At 50.0% G+C, this 16,944-nt stretch overlaps 1 protein-coding gene across 1 annotated transcript; it reads left to right on the top strand.

The window, feature by feature from the left end:
- Nucleotides 1–324: 324 nt before the first annotated feature.
- Nucleotides 325–3,552, top strand: TRH (thyrotropin releasing hormone). Its single transcript, XM_032149105.2, has 3 exons — nt 325–436; nt 1,428–1,646; nt 2,318–3,552. Exons 2-3 carry the CDS (start codon nt 1,436–1,438, stop codon nt 2,833–2,835), a joined length of 729 nt encoding a protein of 242 aa, XP_032004996.1. The 5' UTR covers nt 325–436; nt 1,428–1,435; the 3' UTR covers nt 2,836–3,552.
- Nucleotides 3,553–16,944: the final 13,392 nt, after the last annotated feature.

Raw genomic sequence — 16,944 nt, 5'->3', positions numbered from 1 at the left:
TCGCTCTCTCGTGCGCCTGTGTTGAATCGTGTGCTTCTCTCAATCTCTCTGTCCCTCCCTTTTCCCCTTACACGCGTGTTCTCGTCAACAGATCTCCAGAGATGGTGCAGAAACGACCCCGCGCCTGCGCCCCATCCTGCGGCTAGTGCCTCCGCGCCCCAGCTCCGGTCCCCACCGTCCCCGCTCCAGATTTCCGGAGGAGCGGGAGGGCGGGGTCCCGCGGGGCCGGCTGCCGTCAGCGCCCCTTCCCGGCGGCCGCGACCCCTCCCCGCTGACCTCACTCGAGCCTCCGCCTGGCGCAGATATAAGCGGCGGCCCATCTGAAGAGGGCTCGGCAGGCGCCCGGGGTCCTCAGCGCTGCGGACTCCTGACCTGCCGACTGCGGATCCCGAGTCCCCGGATCCCGGACCCATCCTGTGGAGCCCACTCCTGGCAGGTAACCGCCCCAACCCCTCTCCTTCCGCAGACGGCGTCCGGGAGCACTGGAAAGGGAGCCCTCTCGGCCCGCCCTCACCTTCGGTTCTCTGAGAGCTTCCTGGAGGGAATGCACATGCGGGCCCATGCACATGCGGGCGCTGCGCTCGCACCCCCGGGTCCTCCCCGAGCGCGGGCCGGGGACCCGACGGGAGGCACGGCGCGGGCACATCGGAGGCTCTCGCTGCTGGGCACTCAGCGAGAGTCCGCAGCGCAGGGTGGGAGCTCCGTGGCACCCCGTGCCCGGGTGCCGCGGGACAGAGCTGGGTATTCAGGGCGTCGGCGTGAGAACCTGGGAGTTCGAATCCCAATCTCAACGCTAGAAATAGAATTTTAGAGTTGAAATTAGGATTTTAGCGTTAGAATCAGATTCCTGGCTTAGTCATGAAAGCTTAGCATTAGAAATAGAATCTTAGCTTTACAAATAGACTTTGAGCTTTAGAACCTGAATCTCAGCGATAGAAATGGGATCTTCGCGTTGGAATGAGGCCGTCGGCCATGGAGCTTGGAATTAGAACGTGGCGATGGGGACCTTTGGGGGAGTCTTGGCGGGGACGCAACCGTTAGCGTCGCGACTGTGCCTGGCGCTGCAATCTCAATGGTTGCACTCCCGGCGAGGCAGTCCCAGCTTTGGTTCCCCCAGCTCCGCGTCACATTAAAGGGTGGCGGTGGCGCTGGCGATGGGGTTCCTACGGCCTCCTGCCTAGCGCAAGCAGAACTGGGCGCAGGCACTACAGGCACCCGTGGGGGCGAGGACTCCTAGAGGTGACAGGTGTGGACGCAGAGCCGGGACGAACCCGCCGCTGCTCCCGCCCCTGCACAAGGGGCAGTGGTCCTGCTTCTGGGAGGGCGGTTGAACTGTGCGTGGTTTATTTCTGGCGGGCGTCGGGGGGAGATGGAGCGGGGTGTGCTGCGATTCGGTGCGCTCAGGCTCCCTCTGTCCCCTAACCCAGACGCCGCGATGCCCGGCCCTTGGTTGCTGCTCGCCCTGGCTTTGACCCTGAACCTGACCGGTGTCCCCGGCGGCCGTGCTCAGCCAGAGGCGGCCCAGCAGGAGGCAGTGACGGCCGCGGAGCGTCCGGGCCTGGATGACTTCCTGCGCCAGGTGGAGCGCCTCCTCTTCCTCCGGGAAAACATCCAGCGGCTGCAAGGTGACCAGGGTGAGCACTCCGGTGAGTGGATGGGGATGTTGGGGGCTGTGGGGCTACGCTATCGGGAGAGCAGTGGAAGCCTGGAGGCAGAGGGGAGGGGAGGCTTGGTCATCTAGCTTGCCGCCTTTCGGAAGCTCAGAAACCCTCCCTGGCCGCGCCTAGGCGGGATCTGGAGTTGACCATTCCTCGGGGTCAGATTCCTCCCCTGTCTCAATGCTGGGAATATTTCACAGAGAGCAGGCCCTGGGTGGGGAAGCTTCTGTGTGCTAGGGAGAGAGTTTCTTGGTGTGTGACAGTTTGAGTTACTACTGTCTAGGCATTTCTGTGCCAGACACTATTCTAAGCACTTCAAACACCTTATCACACTGTTTAATCTTCCTAACAACCTCTTAGTTAGGTACTGTTATTACTATTTTACACAGAAGAAAACTGAGGCTCCCAGAGATCAATTGAGTCGCTTATGGTCAGACAACTAGGGAGTGCCAGAGCTGGGATTGGAACCCAGAGGCAATGCCTTTGACTATTGTGTGAATGTGTGTATCTGTGAGGCCTGAGGGGCAGGTACAAGACCATGCCTCTGAGTGGGAGCTGCAGGAAATATACCCTGCCTGGGAGAAAAGCTGGAGTGGGCACTCAGGCGTCTGCCTATTACAGAGGGTTGGGGCCCCTCACTGATCTCTTTCCTTCCCCAGCGTCCCAGATCCTTCAATCTGACTGGCTCTCCAAACGTCAGCATCCAGGCAAAAGAGAGGAGGAGGAGGAAGAGGGAGTTGAAGAAGAGGAAGAGGAAGAAGCGGGGGCTGTGGGACCCCACAAACGGCAGCACCCTGGCCGACGAGAAGATGAGGCTTCATGGTCAGTCGATGTAACCCAGCACAAGCGGCAGCATCCTGGCCGGCGCTCCCCCTGGCTTGGGTATGCTGTCCCGAAGCGGCAGCACCCAGGCAGAAGGCTGGCGGATCCCAAGGCTCAAAGGAGCTGGGAAGAAGAGGAGGAGGAGGAAGAGACAGAGGAAGACCTGATGCCTGAGAAACGCCAGCATCCGGGCAAGAGGGCCCTGGGAGGCCCCTGTGGGCCCCAGGGAGCCTGTGGTCAAGCGGGCCTCCTGCTGGGGCTCCTGGATGACCTGAGCAGGAGCCAGGGAGCTGAGGAAAAGCAGCAGCACCCTGGTCGGCGGGCAGCCTGGGTCAGGGAGCCCCTGGAGGAGTGAACCCAGTTTTCCCTGAAGTCGAGTTAGTGGTCTAAGGATGTCTTGAGCCCTGTGTGCCCCACCATTCATGACCTCTGCATTCTCTCATTAGATCCCTGACCATAAGCCTGAGCCCCTCCCTCCCAGCCCCATATTCACACACATCCCAGCCCCTGGCCTTGCCCTCTTCCTTTAGGCATGTGAGAAAATCAGCCTAGAAGTTTAAACCCCACTTTCCCCCACTTAGCACCATAGGCAAGGGGGCAGATCCCAGAGTCCCTCTCCCCCCACCCCCACAGGCCTGCTCCTTCCTTAGCCCTGGCTAAGATGGTCCTTCTGTGTCTTGCAAAGGCTCCCCAAGTGGGACAGGGAGCCCCTGGGAGGGCAGCCAGTGAGGGTGGGGTGGGACTGAAGCATTATATGCAAATCCAGCTTCCATCCCCTCCCCAACCTGGCAGGATTCTCCATGTGTAAACTTCACCCCCAGCACCCAGGATCTTCTCCTTTCTGGGCATCCCTTTGTGGGTGGGCAGAGCCCTGACCCACAGCTGTGTTACTGCTTGGAGAAGCATATGTAGGGGAATACCCTGTGGTGTTGTGCTGTGTGTGGCTGTGGGATAAATGTGTGTGGGAATATTGAAACATCGCCTAGGAATTGTGGTTTGTATATAACCCTCTAAGCCCCTTTCCCTTGTCGATGACCGTCATCCTAACGATAATAAAACTGCATCCAGATAATCGTGGAGCTCTGTGGTTGCTGTTCCGTCGCAGCTGGCATGGGATTCTTCTTTTGCATTGAGAGGGATATTTAAAAGGGGATGGGACTAGAGTTCTCAGCTCTGCTGCAGAGGGAATCAGGGACCCTGGGGGGATGATAAGTCCTCTCTACTGTCCCCATTTCAGAACACACTTGGGAGGTGGATAGGGTTCTGGAGCCCATTTGACTCCTGGGGAGACTAAGGCCTGGAGAGAAGGAAGGGCTTGCCCAAAGACACACAGCTGGCTGAGGTGGAGCCATGGGTCTGAGAGGCCAGCTCAGGGATTTGCCTTGAGTTTGCCTGATTTGGGAGGCGGGGGTGGTGGTGAGAGAGGAGGTTTGAGGGGAGGACTAGTCTGGCTCAGGTCTGTAATCTTCATGGTTCTGTTGACAGTCTGTGTCACCAAACAGCCTGTTAATGAACAGGAACAAAGAGGGCAGAGGACCAGGCTGCAGTCAGGAGACAGAAACCAGGGGTCTTCTGGGGCTCAGTGCAGGACAGGAGAGAGTGGTGTGAACTAGAGTTAACTGAAGAAGTCATGTGAAGACGCTTGAATTCGAAAACTTTAAGAAATGTCATGTGATTCTAATAATAATATTAATAAAACAAATACACAACACTTTATGTGTCAGACACGGTCCTCAGCACTTTCCGTATATTAATTATTCTAATCCTTGACAGTCCTTCCAGATATTAATATGCCCATTTTACTAATGAGGAAGCCAGGGTACAGCAAAGTTAAGTAACTTGTCTGAGTTGAATTTGGCCCACTCATGGCCAGTTCGCAACCTCTGACTGAAACTAAACCCCCACATCTCCTTAGTCTTGGACTTCGAGTTAGTTAGATGATCCTCTGTTTGGTGGATGGACGGACTTTTCAACTTTGCTACAAACAGCTTTTGGTCACCTTCTGGGGCAGAGGGAGGCAGGAGCGAGAAGGGTGTCCAATACCCAGCTCCTCTTCCTTTGGAGCTCATGGTTCAGGTGGGTTGGGGAATGGCGAGACTGGAAAATCTAGGGTTGACAAGATGCATTCACATTTTTCCCATAATGTTCTTAAAAGCCCTCTGACGTATGGAGCATTCGATGGATGAGAAACCAACACCTCCTCCTTTTCAGATGAGGGAACCAACACAGAGACAAGGGTCCTGCCCTAAGGTCAAGCATGTAGATCTGGCTTTCCCCCTGGGCTTGACTCTCCACACCCCTCAGCTGCCTTCTGGAAGCCCTTAACCACCTCACTGTCCCCATCAGGGAAGTGGGCCCTGGCAAGATTCCCTCTGTCCATAGACCGCCTCTGAAGGCAGGCCCTCTAAAGAGAACAGAGGCCGCTCATGGAGTGCTCTCTGGGTGCTCAGCATTCACACACACTTTCTCATTGGCTCCTTGTGACTGCCCAGGAGGCCAGGCTTCCATGTCCATTTGCAGTTGAGGAAAGTTGAGTTGCAGCTGAGTGTGGAGAAGTTAAGCCCAGGGACACATCCCACCCTCTCCTGCTGTCAAACTTCATTGATTTGTGAGGTGTGGACTCTTCCACAGAAATGAGACCATTTGAAGAGTAAGAAGCCCACTCCCTCCATCTCTTTAATGTTTTCCCCTTTGCCCCTATGAGTGATCATACCCGTGCACCATAATAAAAAGGGTTTGGGCTTTTGCCACAGCCTGGACAAATGCTTTAGCCAGTTTGAGTCTCAGTCTTCTCATCTGTAATATGGGCACAATAATCTTGGCAGCCCCATCCCCCTCAGGATTGTTTTAAGATTAACTGAGATCAAATGTATGTGTACAGCTCCTGGGACGGTGCCAGGCACTGAGGTGATTCTTGATAAATGGCATTTTTAGTTCTAGTGCTCCACGATAGAAGAGACTTACAATTGAAATTTGGAAACCAATTGTTCCTCCCTTGCTTCATTCTCCAATCACAAAAGCGAACAAAAACAAACAAAACAAAAAGTTGACGGGGCTTTATTACAAGTCCAGGCCAGGCATTAGGGCAAAATGGTCTGCTTGCTGCTCTCCAAACGTCCCTCTCCTCCTCCTCACCCTTCCCCTCAACACACACACGGCCTCTGCTCTGCCCAGGATGCTGTGCCTGTGATGCTCTCTGTACACTTCTACATTTCCCAGCCTCCCTTGCAGTTGGGGTGGAGTCATGTGACTAGTCCTGGCCAATGGGCTGTGAGCAGTAAATGTCACTTTCCAGTTTAGGCAATTAGAGCTGGTGTGCCTCATTCATCTTTTTCTTACTGTCATGGTGGATGAAGACCCACATGTAGAGATGGCAGAGCACATGATAGATGGATTCTGAGCCCTGGCTTCACTAGATGGAAGTTAGGCACTACTCACCACTTCAGACTTCTCATGTGCAAGAAATAAACATGTGTGTGTTAAGTCACAGAGATTTCAATTCTGATAAACACAGATGCCCACTCCATTCTCTTCTCACAGAAATCCTTCCCATCTTTTCCTTCTCACATGTGTCTGCTTTCATCAATGCTGCCTAGATCAGTGCATGGCATGAAGTAGGTGCTCAACAAATATTTGCTGAATAGATGTTGAAAGCTTCAGGTCACTTCTATCTTAGTCCCCCAGCCTGACTTCCAGGGGGTCCCTACCCGTGAGGGGCTTCCATCCAGTGGGGAAACAGACAAGCAAACAGATGATGACAACTTAGTGTGAGAAGTGTGGGGTGTCAGCTGAAGAACCAGGAGGTTCACAAATTTGGAAAGGAGATTTTTATTTCTTATAAAGGGTTGCAGCCTGCAGGAGGCCATTCTGACAGTCTGAGAAGGACAGCTTCCAGCCAGAAACCAGAAACAACACTTCGAGGGAGGGGTAAAGGGAACGGAATTTATGCTGAGATAGTTAACAGGTTATAGGAGGAGCTGTGGTTATTCATGAAGGGGAGGCCTGGGCATAGTAGTAGGCTAACATGCATGCAACATACATCTCATGTTCACTTTGGGGTGGAGACAACAGTTAAATGTATTACAGTTAGGCCCTATACATCAAAAGGTGATGCTGAGGACACAAAGGCCCTCTGTGCCCCGCCTTTGTAGACTGGCCAGAACCACTCTGCCGTTGGTGGTCTTGTATCAGGAACGACTGCTGGTCAGTGGCTGTGTCAAAACCACAGAAATGGAGAGGCAGCATTGGGCAGTTGGTTGATGTCAGCATTGGAGCGAGTCTTTCAAAAGGGCTGGTTTCTGCTAACCCTTAGGGAGGAAAGGCTAGTTGTAGTTATGGAGGGAGGGGATGTAACAGGGCATGTCTGACCTCCCATTAGGAAGTCAGTTTTTAAGGTTACCCTGGGGTCTCCTTAACGGAGAGAGTCCATTCAGTCAATTTTGGGGCTTAAGATTTTTTTTAAATTTTTCATGGGGAATAAAGGATGCAAGAAGAACAGAGATGAGAGAGCAACTTGGTCCGGTTGAGGAAAGAAGACTTCCTGAGAAAGGTAACATTCAAGTAAGCGATAAATAGGAGAAAAAAACATTTAAGGCAGAAGAAAGAAGATCAGCAAAGGGCTTGGTGGGAGACATAACGAATTATTGGAGTTGCTAACATCTGAAATCTTCTTCCCTATCTCCTAGCTCTAAGGGGACAAGCTGTGTTCCCCATGCTTCCTGGTTCAGGCCACGCTCCACAGTGGGACTCCGATTCCCACAGCTTAGAAGCGTGAGAGCAGTGAAGATTGGGGTGGAATGAAGGAAGCCTCCCTGGGGGAAGGGTATTTGAGTTGAGCTTTGAAGGATAAAAGAAAAATAATTTTTTCTTTCTGAGCCCTTACTCTGGGGCCAGACATTGGAAAAAACACTTTCACATCCACTCCCCAGCATACAGTGGGTGATCTGTAAATATATGTTGAATGAATAAATTACTCATCATAGTCATTTCCAGTGTAGAGAAAAGGAAAAAGAGAAATGAGGTGACTTTTCTAAGTTCATTAGCCTGAAACCTTGGAGTTGTCTCTGTACTTTCCTTCCCTTATTACCCACATTCAATTCTTTCTATGTCCTGTAGATTATACCTCCTAAACATGTCTCAAGTCCACCTACTTCCTTCCAACTCTTCAGCTACCATCTCAGCCACCATCACCCCTCATCGTGAGACTGCAGAGCCCCTGCTTGCTGGTCTCTGGCTTCTACTCTGGTCTCCCAAACCTATTCTCCACACAGGAGCCAGAGGGACCTTTCTGAAGTACAAATCTGATCACAGAACCCAGCGTGCTTGGAGCCCACCAGTGGCTTCCATTTCACCTAGGAGAAAATCCAACTTCCTGACCATAGCCAAGTGGCCTGCTCAATTTGCCTCCTTTTTGTTTCCTGAACATGCCTCAGGGTCTTTGTTCTGTTATTCCCTCTTTTCTCCTCATTATTTCTGCTTTATCTCCTAGTGTGCCTTCCTGTACTGTGGAGGTTGGAAAGCAGAAACTACATTTGCAGCTCCCGTGCAGCTAGATTTTTTTTTTTTTTTTGGATGCACAGTAAGTTCTCCACGTGGATGCTGTCATGTGAGATTTAGAAGGCTCTTTGATGATTCGTTCTGGAAAGCAAGATGATGGTGACGGGTTTCTGTGGTGGTTTCCCAGTGTCCAGCCCCCAGCTTTGGGGTTTCTAGGGTCCTCAATGGCAGCTTCCCATCCAGTTTCACAGCTACAGGGTGTGTTCTTTTTTTCTTTTTGAACAACTTTGTTGGTCTACATATGCATACATACACGCACACACACACTCACACACACACACACTAACAGCTTTACTGAGATATAAGTGACGTACTGTACAACTCTCCCATCTAAAGTGTACAATTCAATCGTTTTTAGTAAATTCTCAGATTGTGCAACCATCACCACAATCAATTTGAAAATATTTTATTCACCCCCAAAAGAAACCCTGTACACTTTAGCTATCTCTCCCCCAGTCTTCCCATGTCCTCCCTCAGCCCCTGACAACAACTAGTCTATTTTCTTTCTCGATGAATTTGCTTGTTCTGTACATTTCATAAAAATTGAATTATACAATATATGACCTTTTGTGTCTGGTTTCACTTAGTATAATTTTTGTTTTGTTTTTTGAGATGGAGTCTTGCTCTGTCACCCAGGCTGGAGTGCAGTGGCGCGATCTTGTCTCCCTGCAACCTCTTTCTCCCAGGCTGAAGAGATTCTCCTGCCTCAGCCTCCTGAGTAGCTGGGATTACAGGCACCCACCATCATGCCCCAGCGAATTTTTGTATTTTTAGTAGAGACAGGGTTTCACTGTGTTGGCCAGGCTGGTCTCGAGCTCCTTACCTTGAGATCCACCTGCCTCGGCCTCCCAAAGTGCTGGGATTACAGGCATGAGCCACCATGCCCGGCCAACACTTCGCATAGTATTTTTAAAGGCCATCCATAACGTAGCATGCAGTAGTACTTCATTCCTTTTTTATAGCTGAACAATATTCCACTGTATGGAAATACCACATTTTGTTGATGTATTCATCAGTTGATGGACATTCAGTTTGTTTCACCTTTTAGCCATTGTGAATACTGCTGCTATGAACATTTGTGTATAAATCTTTATGTGAACACCTGTTTTCAGTTCTTTTGGGTATAGAGCCAGGAGTAGAATTGCTGGATCATATGGCAATTCTGTTTAACTTATTGAGGAACTGCTAAGTTGTTTTATTGTATTATATTTTGCATATCATAAAACTTACCCATTTCAGGTATATAATTTAGTGATTTCTTTCTTTCTCTCTCTCTCTCTTTTTTTTTTTTTTTTTTTGAGACACAGTCTTGCTCTGTCGCCCAGGCTGGAATGCAGTGGTGAGATCTTGACTCACTGCAACCTCCGCCTCCCGGGCTCAAACAATTCTCCTGCCTCAGCCTCCCGGGCAGCAGTGATTATAGGCACGTGCCACCACGCCTGGCTAAGTTTTGTATTTTTAGTAGAGGTAGGGTTTCACCATGTTGGTCAGGCTGGTCTCGAACTCCTAACCTTGTGATCTGCCCGCCTCAGCCTCCCAAAGTGCTGGGATTACAGGTGTGAGCCACCGCGCCTGGCCTAGTGATTTCTTTAGTAATCTTACCAAGGAGTACAACTCTTACCATAAATGAGTTTTAGAATATTAATAATCCTGATGGTGGCCTCCTGATTTCTCACCTTCCTGATTGGAAACAGAAGAAACAGCTTCCTGCAAGCCTACTCTCTAAGACCTGCAACAATTTTATAAGCACCTAATTCCAGAGCAATATCCAAAACATTCATCAGCCGGTCCAAGACAGGCATTAGCCGATCAGTACATGTGCCCCAGCTGGATGGACAGATTCTGGCTTGACATACCTGTGAAGCCATAGCAGCAGTGCAAGGAGCTGACAGCCAGCCCTGCTGGTTCAACCCTTCCTGCCTCCTGTTAATGTTCCTAAAAATGGTTTCTGTTTGCTGTGCTGCATCCTGATGATCCACATTAGATAATACCTTGCTTCCTTAGCTGTCATTTCAGACAACACCTTGTCAGAATGTGGCCCGGCATCCCTCTCCTTGCTTGCAGCTATCACAGTTTGTAATTACATCTGTCTCAGGCTGAGTTTCCCAGCACCACACTCTGAGACAAAGATTTGAGTGCAAGTAGTTTGCTTGCAGAGTGAGCCCAGGTCTGGGAGCGAGGGAGTGATTCAGGGACGGGAAGGGCATGATGTGGAGTGCATTCGCGAGCCAGTTATTGCTGTGGGCAGCTGGGGCTCCATCCTGTTAGGGGTCCTTGGGAGATTGTAGAACAGGCCTCAGAGCTATCCCACTTGATTGGATAAGGAAGCTAGATATTTATATCTTCCAATTCCCATGGATTGGGGTTGAGAGGTTCAAACTTCCAGCTTGCCCTCTGCGCCAACCTTGAGAAGGCCCTTAGGTGAAGAATCTCAGGATACCATTGGCATTCACCTCAAAGGTGAGAGCTGAGGGGTTGAGTGAGGTTCCCACAGCATCTGCTGCAGGCTTCAACAGCGTCTGCTGCAGTCTTCTTGGGTGGCATTTCATTAATGGCTCCTCCCTCATCAAACTCTAGGCTCCACATACTCCTGCAGGACCAGCACCTGGGACAGTGCCTGGCACAGAGCAAGTGCTCAGTAAACATCTGCCAAATGCATGAAGGAAGGCTGCATGAATGAAGGTAGAGCTGGGACTTGAGACCAGGCTTGCCAGATTCTAGGGCCCTAGAGGGAGATGGTGGGGCAAACTAAACACCGTGGGGTGCTGTGCAGTTAGTATAAACCTGTGAAGCCAGCTCCAAGGATGGCTGCCAAGCTGAGAGCTCATGTGCAACCCAATGTAACATCTGTCCAAGTACCCTACCTTTTAAATCACCTTGGAAGACACCAAATGGCCCTCCGCTGGCTGTCAGTTTCCCACTCTGCACTGTATCACTAAGAAGCCACCATGTGCTGGGCCCTGCACGAGGCACTTCCAGCACCATTAATAAATACCCTCAGTTTATGGCGAGAAAGGCCTGGCTGAGCAAGGTGAAGTGATGTGCCCGAGGCTCACCAGAACTGTGCCTGGTTCTGAAAGGCTCCAAGTCCACTGGTCTTTCATCTACACTTGCTGTGCCTCACCTGGGCAGCTTTGATAGCTGAGGAACCTTTCTTCAAGGAGCCGCCTCTCACATTCAGGGAAGGTGCCTGTCCTCCTTTGCTGTGAAACACCTCAATGTCACGACTTCCTCTGGTATGTTCTTTAATTAATTATTTCTCCAAACCTAAGTTTGATTAATTGGATGCAATCACAGGACTGGTTTGATGAGAGACTCAGTTCCTGCTTGGGGCCTCTCGGGTGGCACGAGAACATGTGGGGCTTCTTACCTGAAGGATGTCGGCAATTAGAGCCCATTTTGACTGCCGGGGTATGAGCTGACTGCCTCGGAGAACATCAATTAGCTCAGTGGCTAAATTGTGCTGAGAGTTATCGGTTACCAAGGGGACCCGTGGTCAATGCCAGGATTTAAGTGGCTCTTGTCTTCGGGGATCATCTTTCCTGAATCGCGGCCACGTTCTGGGCCTGGTAATTATCAGCAGGCTGATTAGGCCTCGTCCATTATAGAGAGTGACTTCCTAATCGCCAGCTGCTGGGGAGGAAAGTGTCTCAGCTCCGATGCAGGTACACCCTGTCCGACATGCCAGAGGCTGGCACGCACACACTGCAAGGCTGCTTTGGGCCTGTGGCCAAAGAGATGGCACAAGGCACACACTGGGATTAGCTGGGTTTCCCCTGAAGAAGCTCAAGGTCTCAGGGCAGCCCTGGAGATCATGGAACCAGGCCATTCCTGGCAGGTTAAAGATGATCTCTGAGGGGATGCCTGGCCTGGGAAGAAAAGGGAGCCCCTACTAGTGCCAGGTGCAGAGCCAATGATTCTAACAGTCAGTACTTATTGAGCACTTAGTATGTGCCAAGCGTTGCTCTGGCCTCGCCACAGAAAACAAGTCATTTGATCCTCTCTAGGGGGAAACTGAGGCACAGGGTGTTTAGGTGGCTTGCCCACACATCTGAAATTTAAATCCAGTCAGTCCGCTTCCAAGTTGAACAGCTGCAGGTGAACAGCATGTTGGCTCTCGTGCTTGATGTATACCAGCTGTTCTTGAAGTTGTCCTATTATCCTTTCAGGGAACCTTTGCGGTCTTCACTTTCCCAACTACATGTCTGTGTGAGGCCAGGTTTTCTTCATATACTTCAACCAAAAAACCAGATTAAATGCGAAGCAGATAAGGGAAGCCAGAACCTATTAAGTCAGATTTTTTTAAAATATGCAAGAATGTAAAGCAATGCCACTCTTCTCATTAAATTGTCTTTTCATTTTGGAAAATAGCTAATTTTCCATAAAAATATGTTATTTATGTTAATAGATAATGGATTAGATAGTGGATTTGTTATTGCTATTTCAAAATTAATAAGCATTTTTAAAGCTCTCATTTTAATTTCTAGTATGGGAAATATCAGTAGATATAATCCACATAATACAAAGTTCCTTGGGGTCCTCAATAATATTTAAGAGCGTAAAGAAGTTTTGAGACCAAAAGATTGTGAATCACTGATATATTCAGCATATTATATATCAGCAGTTGATAATTAATGCCCTCCCTCAGGGTGAGTGAGTTATTCTGTGTGTTTTGTTTTTGTTTTTGTTTTTTTTGAGACACAGCTTTTGTTTTTGTCACCCAGGCTGGAGTGCAATGGCACAATCTTGGCTCACTGCAACCTCAGTTTCCCAGGTTCAGGTGATTCTCCAGCCTCAGCCTCCTGAGTAACTGGAATTACAGGCCTGTGCCATCACACTCGGCTAATTTTGCATTTTTAGTAGAAACAGTTTTCACCATGTTGGCCAGGCTGGTCCCACGGACTCCTGACCTCAGATGTTCCACCTGCCTTGGCCTCCCAAAGTGCTGGGATTACAGGTGTGACCCAGACTGTGAGTTCTTTTGAAAGCTGGTTGTTAAAAAGAGCCTGGCACCTCCCCACACCTGCTGTCTCAGTCTCTCTCTCTCTCTCTCTCTGTGTCTCTGGCCATGTGATTGCTACAGACACAAGCTCTCCTTCACCTTCCACCATGACAGGAAGCAGCATGAGGCCTTCACCAGATGCAGATGCCCAGTTTGAACTTTCCAGCCATCAGAATCATGAGCCAAATAAACCCTTTTCCTTTATAAATTACCCAGCCTCAGTTATTGCTTTATAGCAACACTAAATAAGAAGAGCTAATACTTGGCATTTATCTGTGCTAGGCATTGTCCTAAGTATATGATGTATTTTGGCTTATTTATTATTTGTTTGTTTTTGTTTTTGAGAAGAGTCTCACTCTGTTGCCCAGGCTGGAGTACAGTGGTGCGATCTTGGCTCATTGTAACCTCCACCTCCCAGGTTCAAGCCATCCTCCTGCCGCACACCACCATGTCTGATTGATCTTTGTATTTTTTGTAGAGATGGGGTTTTGCCATGTTGCCCAGGGTGGTCTCGAACTCCTCACCTGAAGTGATCTGCCCACCTCAACCTCCCAATGTGCTGGGATTACAGGCGTGAGCCACCACGCCCAGCCTGTTTTGACTTATTTAATCTTCACATCCCAGGAAGTAACACTTACAATTATCCTCATGAGGCAACTGAGGCACAGTTTCCTTGAGCTTAAGTCTCGTGCTGGGCTGGGACATGACAGAGCCCCAGTGTGAACCCAGGCCTGCAGGCTCCAGAGTCTGGGCCTTTACACACCTCTGCACCACATCCTCAGGCAGCATTGCTTACACTTATGGAGAGCACTTGGACCGAGCTAAGGACTTGCCTGTTTTAATTGCATCATCCTAAGTTGCCCATGGTAAGGAAATTTCTGCACAGAGAGATGCGTACTTCGTCTGAAGTCACACAGTCAGGAACCAGGTGCGGGGATCGTTAATTCTGAGCTCTGAGCCGGATCCAGATCTGACCAATCACCCCGACTCCCACCTCCTCAATCACAGCCACAGTGATTGGCTCAAGGGTGGGTGAAGCCAAGTCAGAATGAGAGTCAACTCCTGGGCCTTTACTGGAATGTTTGGTGAGAGGCCCTCTATTTCCCCTCAGTTACTAAACTGATAAGATTTACGCTTGCTCCGCTAAAGGCTGTCTTACCTGTGCAAAGAAGAAACCCATTCACTGAGAATGAAGCCAACCAAGAGAAGACAGTCAAGAGATGGACAGAGACTGACATCTGCTGATTTTATTTGAGCACCTGGGTCCATCCATGCCTAATACCCTTGGCCTTTTCAGTTACATGAGCCAATAAATCTCATTTTTACTTAAGTCATTTGCGTTTTTTTCAAATATAACAGAACGAGTTCTGACCGATACAATCTATAAACATCAAACTAATTTTAGCATGTTTCTGAGAGGGGAGTGCTTCTTCCTTTCTCTCACCCATACCGCCTGCCGACCACCTCCCTGGCCCCTACCCAGGTGAGAGAGCTATGCTGGGGACGGCTCCAGTCACTGTCTAGTATAGTTTCCCTGCCACTTATTTCTCCAAAACCATGATAGCTCTTGCCAATAATAAACATTTATTAAGACCCTGCTGTGTGCAGGGCCCTATTCTACTCCTAGCTTATTGCTTGGTGCCCTCAGCTGCTGACTGGCTTGGCTTTGGGGATGTCTTCCATTTGCCCTCCAAACCCATTCTCAGCCCTGCCTGTGTCTGGGCGGCGGATCTCTACGGACTGCCCCATGCGGGTTCCCTCCCCTTCAGATTCTGGTGTGGTTCAGATCAGACAGAGAGAGGAGAGGAAAGAGGCACGTCCACTCTCCTCCCTGCCTGCTGCAGTTTCGCTCCATTCTTCCTTCTGCAGCCACAGCTCCTGCGGGCAGCCCTCCCTGACGGCTCCAGCTCTCTCGGGGTTCTGGCAACACCACCCCTCCCTTGCCCCTCCCGGCCTCAGGGTGCTCGTTGCTCCCCACTCTGTCTCAGGCTCTTCTCCTGACCCTGTCCATCCCATCACTGAGCTGTCCTCAGGTGCCCCCCCTTTCAGTGGGGGGCTGTTTCCTGCCGGGGTCCCAGTGGACACAGCCTTAGAAGACATAACATAGCAACACAGTGAAGACAGGCCACTCTGGCTTATAGAATCATGGGAGGCTTTTTTCATTTTTTGAGATAAAGTCTCACTCTCTCGCCCAGGCTGGAGTGCAGTGGCGCAATCATGGCATGGCTCACTGCGGCCTTGACCTTCTCAGCCTCAGGTGATCCTCCCGCCTCAGTCTCCTGAGTAGCTGGGACTATAGGTGTGCATCACCACATCCAGCTAATTTTTGCTTTTGTTTTTGTAGAGACAGGTTTTTGCCATGTTGCTCAGGCTGGTCTTGAACTCCTGGGCTCAAGCAATCCTCTCGCCTCGGCTTTCCAAAGTGCTAGGATTACAGGCATGAGCCACCATGCCCGGCCCTTATGGGAGACTTTAACAGCCTCCTTATGCCCATTAACGCCAAGGGTAAATATTATTATTGTTATTATTATTATAATAGTGACATCTCCTGAGCATTCACTATGTCCTGGGCACTGAACTAAGAACCTTATTTACGTTATCACATTTGATCCCCACAATGACTTTCTCAGGTAAATATTGCTCTTATTCTCACTTTCCTGATTAGGATACTAAGTTTCAGAAAGGGAAGCTACTTGCCTAGGATCATACAGCTAGTGAGTTGCTAAGTGCTATAGTTTGGATGTCTGGCCCCTCCAAACCTCATGTTGAAATTTGATCTTCAATATTTGGGTCATGGGGATAGATTCAGCCATGAACAGATTAATGCCTTCCCTCAGGGGTGAGTGAGTTCTCGCCCTGTGAGTTCTTTTGAGAGCTGGTTGTTAAAAAGAACCCAGCACTCTGTGCTTACTCGCTCTCTCTTTGTCTCTCTCTTTCTCTCTCTCTCTCTGTCTCTCCCTCTAGCTCTCTCTCTCACTCTCTCTCTCTCGCTGTTGTTTTCTCTCTGGCCATGTGATCTCCGCATACACGGGCTCCCCTTCACCTTCCACCATGAGAGGGAGCAGCCTGAGGCTCTTACCAGATGCAGATGCCCAGTTTGAACTTTCTAGATATCAGAATCATCAGCCAAATAAACCATTTTCCTTTCTAAATTACCCAACCTCAGATATTGCTTGACAGCAACACTAAATGAACTAAGACACTAAGCCAAGATGGAAACCCAATTCTGTATGACCCCAAAATCCAGGGTCATACAGGGAGGGGAGTGGAAATGCCCCGACTTTTCTCTCCTCTCTGATCTTCTAAACCACACCAGAATCTGAAGGAGAGGGAACCTGCATGGGGCAGTCCATAGAGATCTGCCACCTGGACACATACAGGGCCAAAAATGGGTCTGGAGGGCAAAGGGAGGACATCCCCAAAGCCAGGCCAGTCAGCAGCTGGAGTCTCTTAACTACCACCCTGTAGACTGTGTGGCAGAGTTCAGAATCAAATTTCGACTTGCGATTTCAATTCTGTCTCTGCCTTGCCCTTCTGACAACCTCCTCTGCTATCACTTGGCATTGCTGAGGCAGTATCCCTCCTACATAGCACCAGCTCCTGCACCTGGGTGAGCCTCTCCAGCCCAAACACAGGATGACCGCTGGGAGAGAGAGGTCCCCTTCTCATGCCCCATTGTTCCTCTCAGGGCCCCAGCTGTTAACCAAGACCCAGGCAGAGGACCTGACTCGCCTTCCCACTGAGGTTCATCCTGAGGAGAGACTGATGGTTTAGTATTAACCCCAATAACAGGAATAGCTTACATTTATCAATCACCTGCAATGCCCTGTGCCCACACTAAGCACATCATATGCATTGCCTCACTTTATTCTCATATAGAGCTTTGCAATGTAGGTACTACAGCTA

Source organism: Hylobates moloch, unplaced genomic scaffold, assembly GCF_009828535.3.
Source record: "Hylobates moloch isolate HMO894 unplaced genomic scaffold, HMol_V3 SCAFFOLD_4, whole genome shotgun sequence".
Taxonomy (NCBI): domain Eukaryota; kingdom Metazoa; phylum Chordata; class Mammalia; order Primates; family Hylobatidae; genus Hylobates; species Hylobates moloch.
The sequence above is the reverse complement of the archived record's forward strand: the minus strand, read 5'-3'. Positions and strand labels throughout refer to the sequence as shown.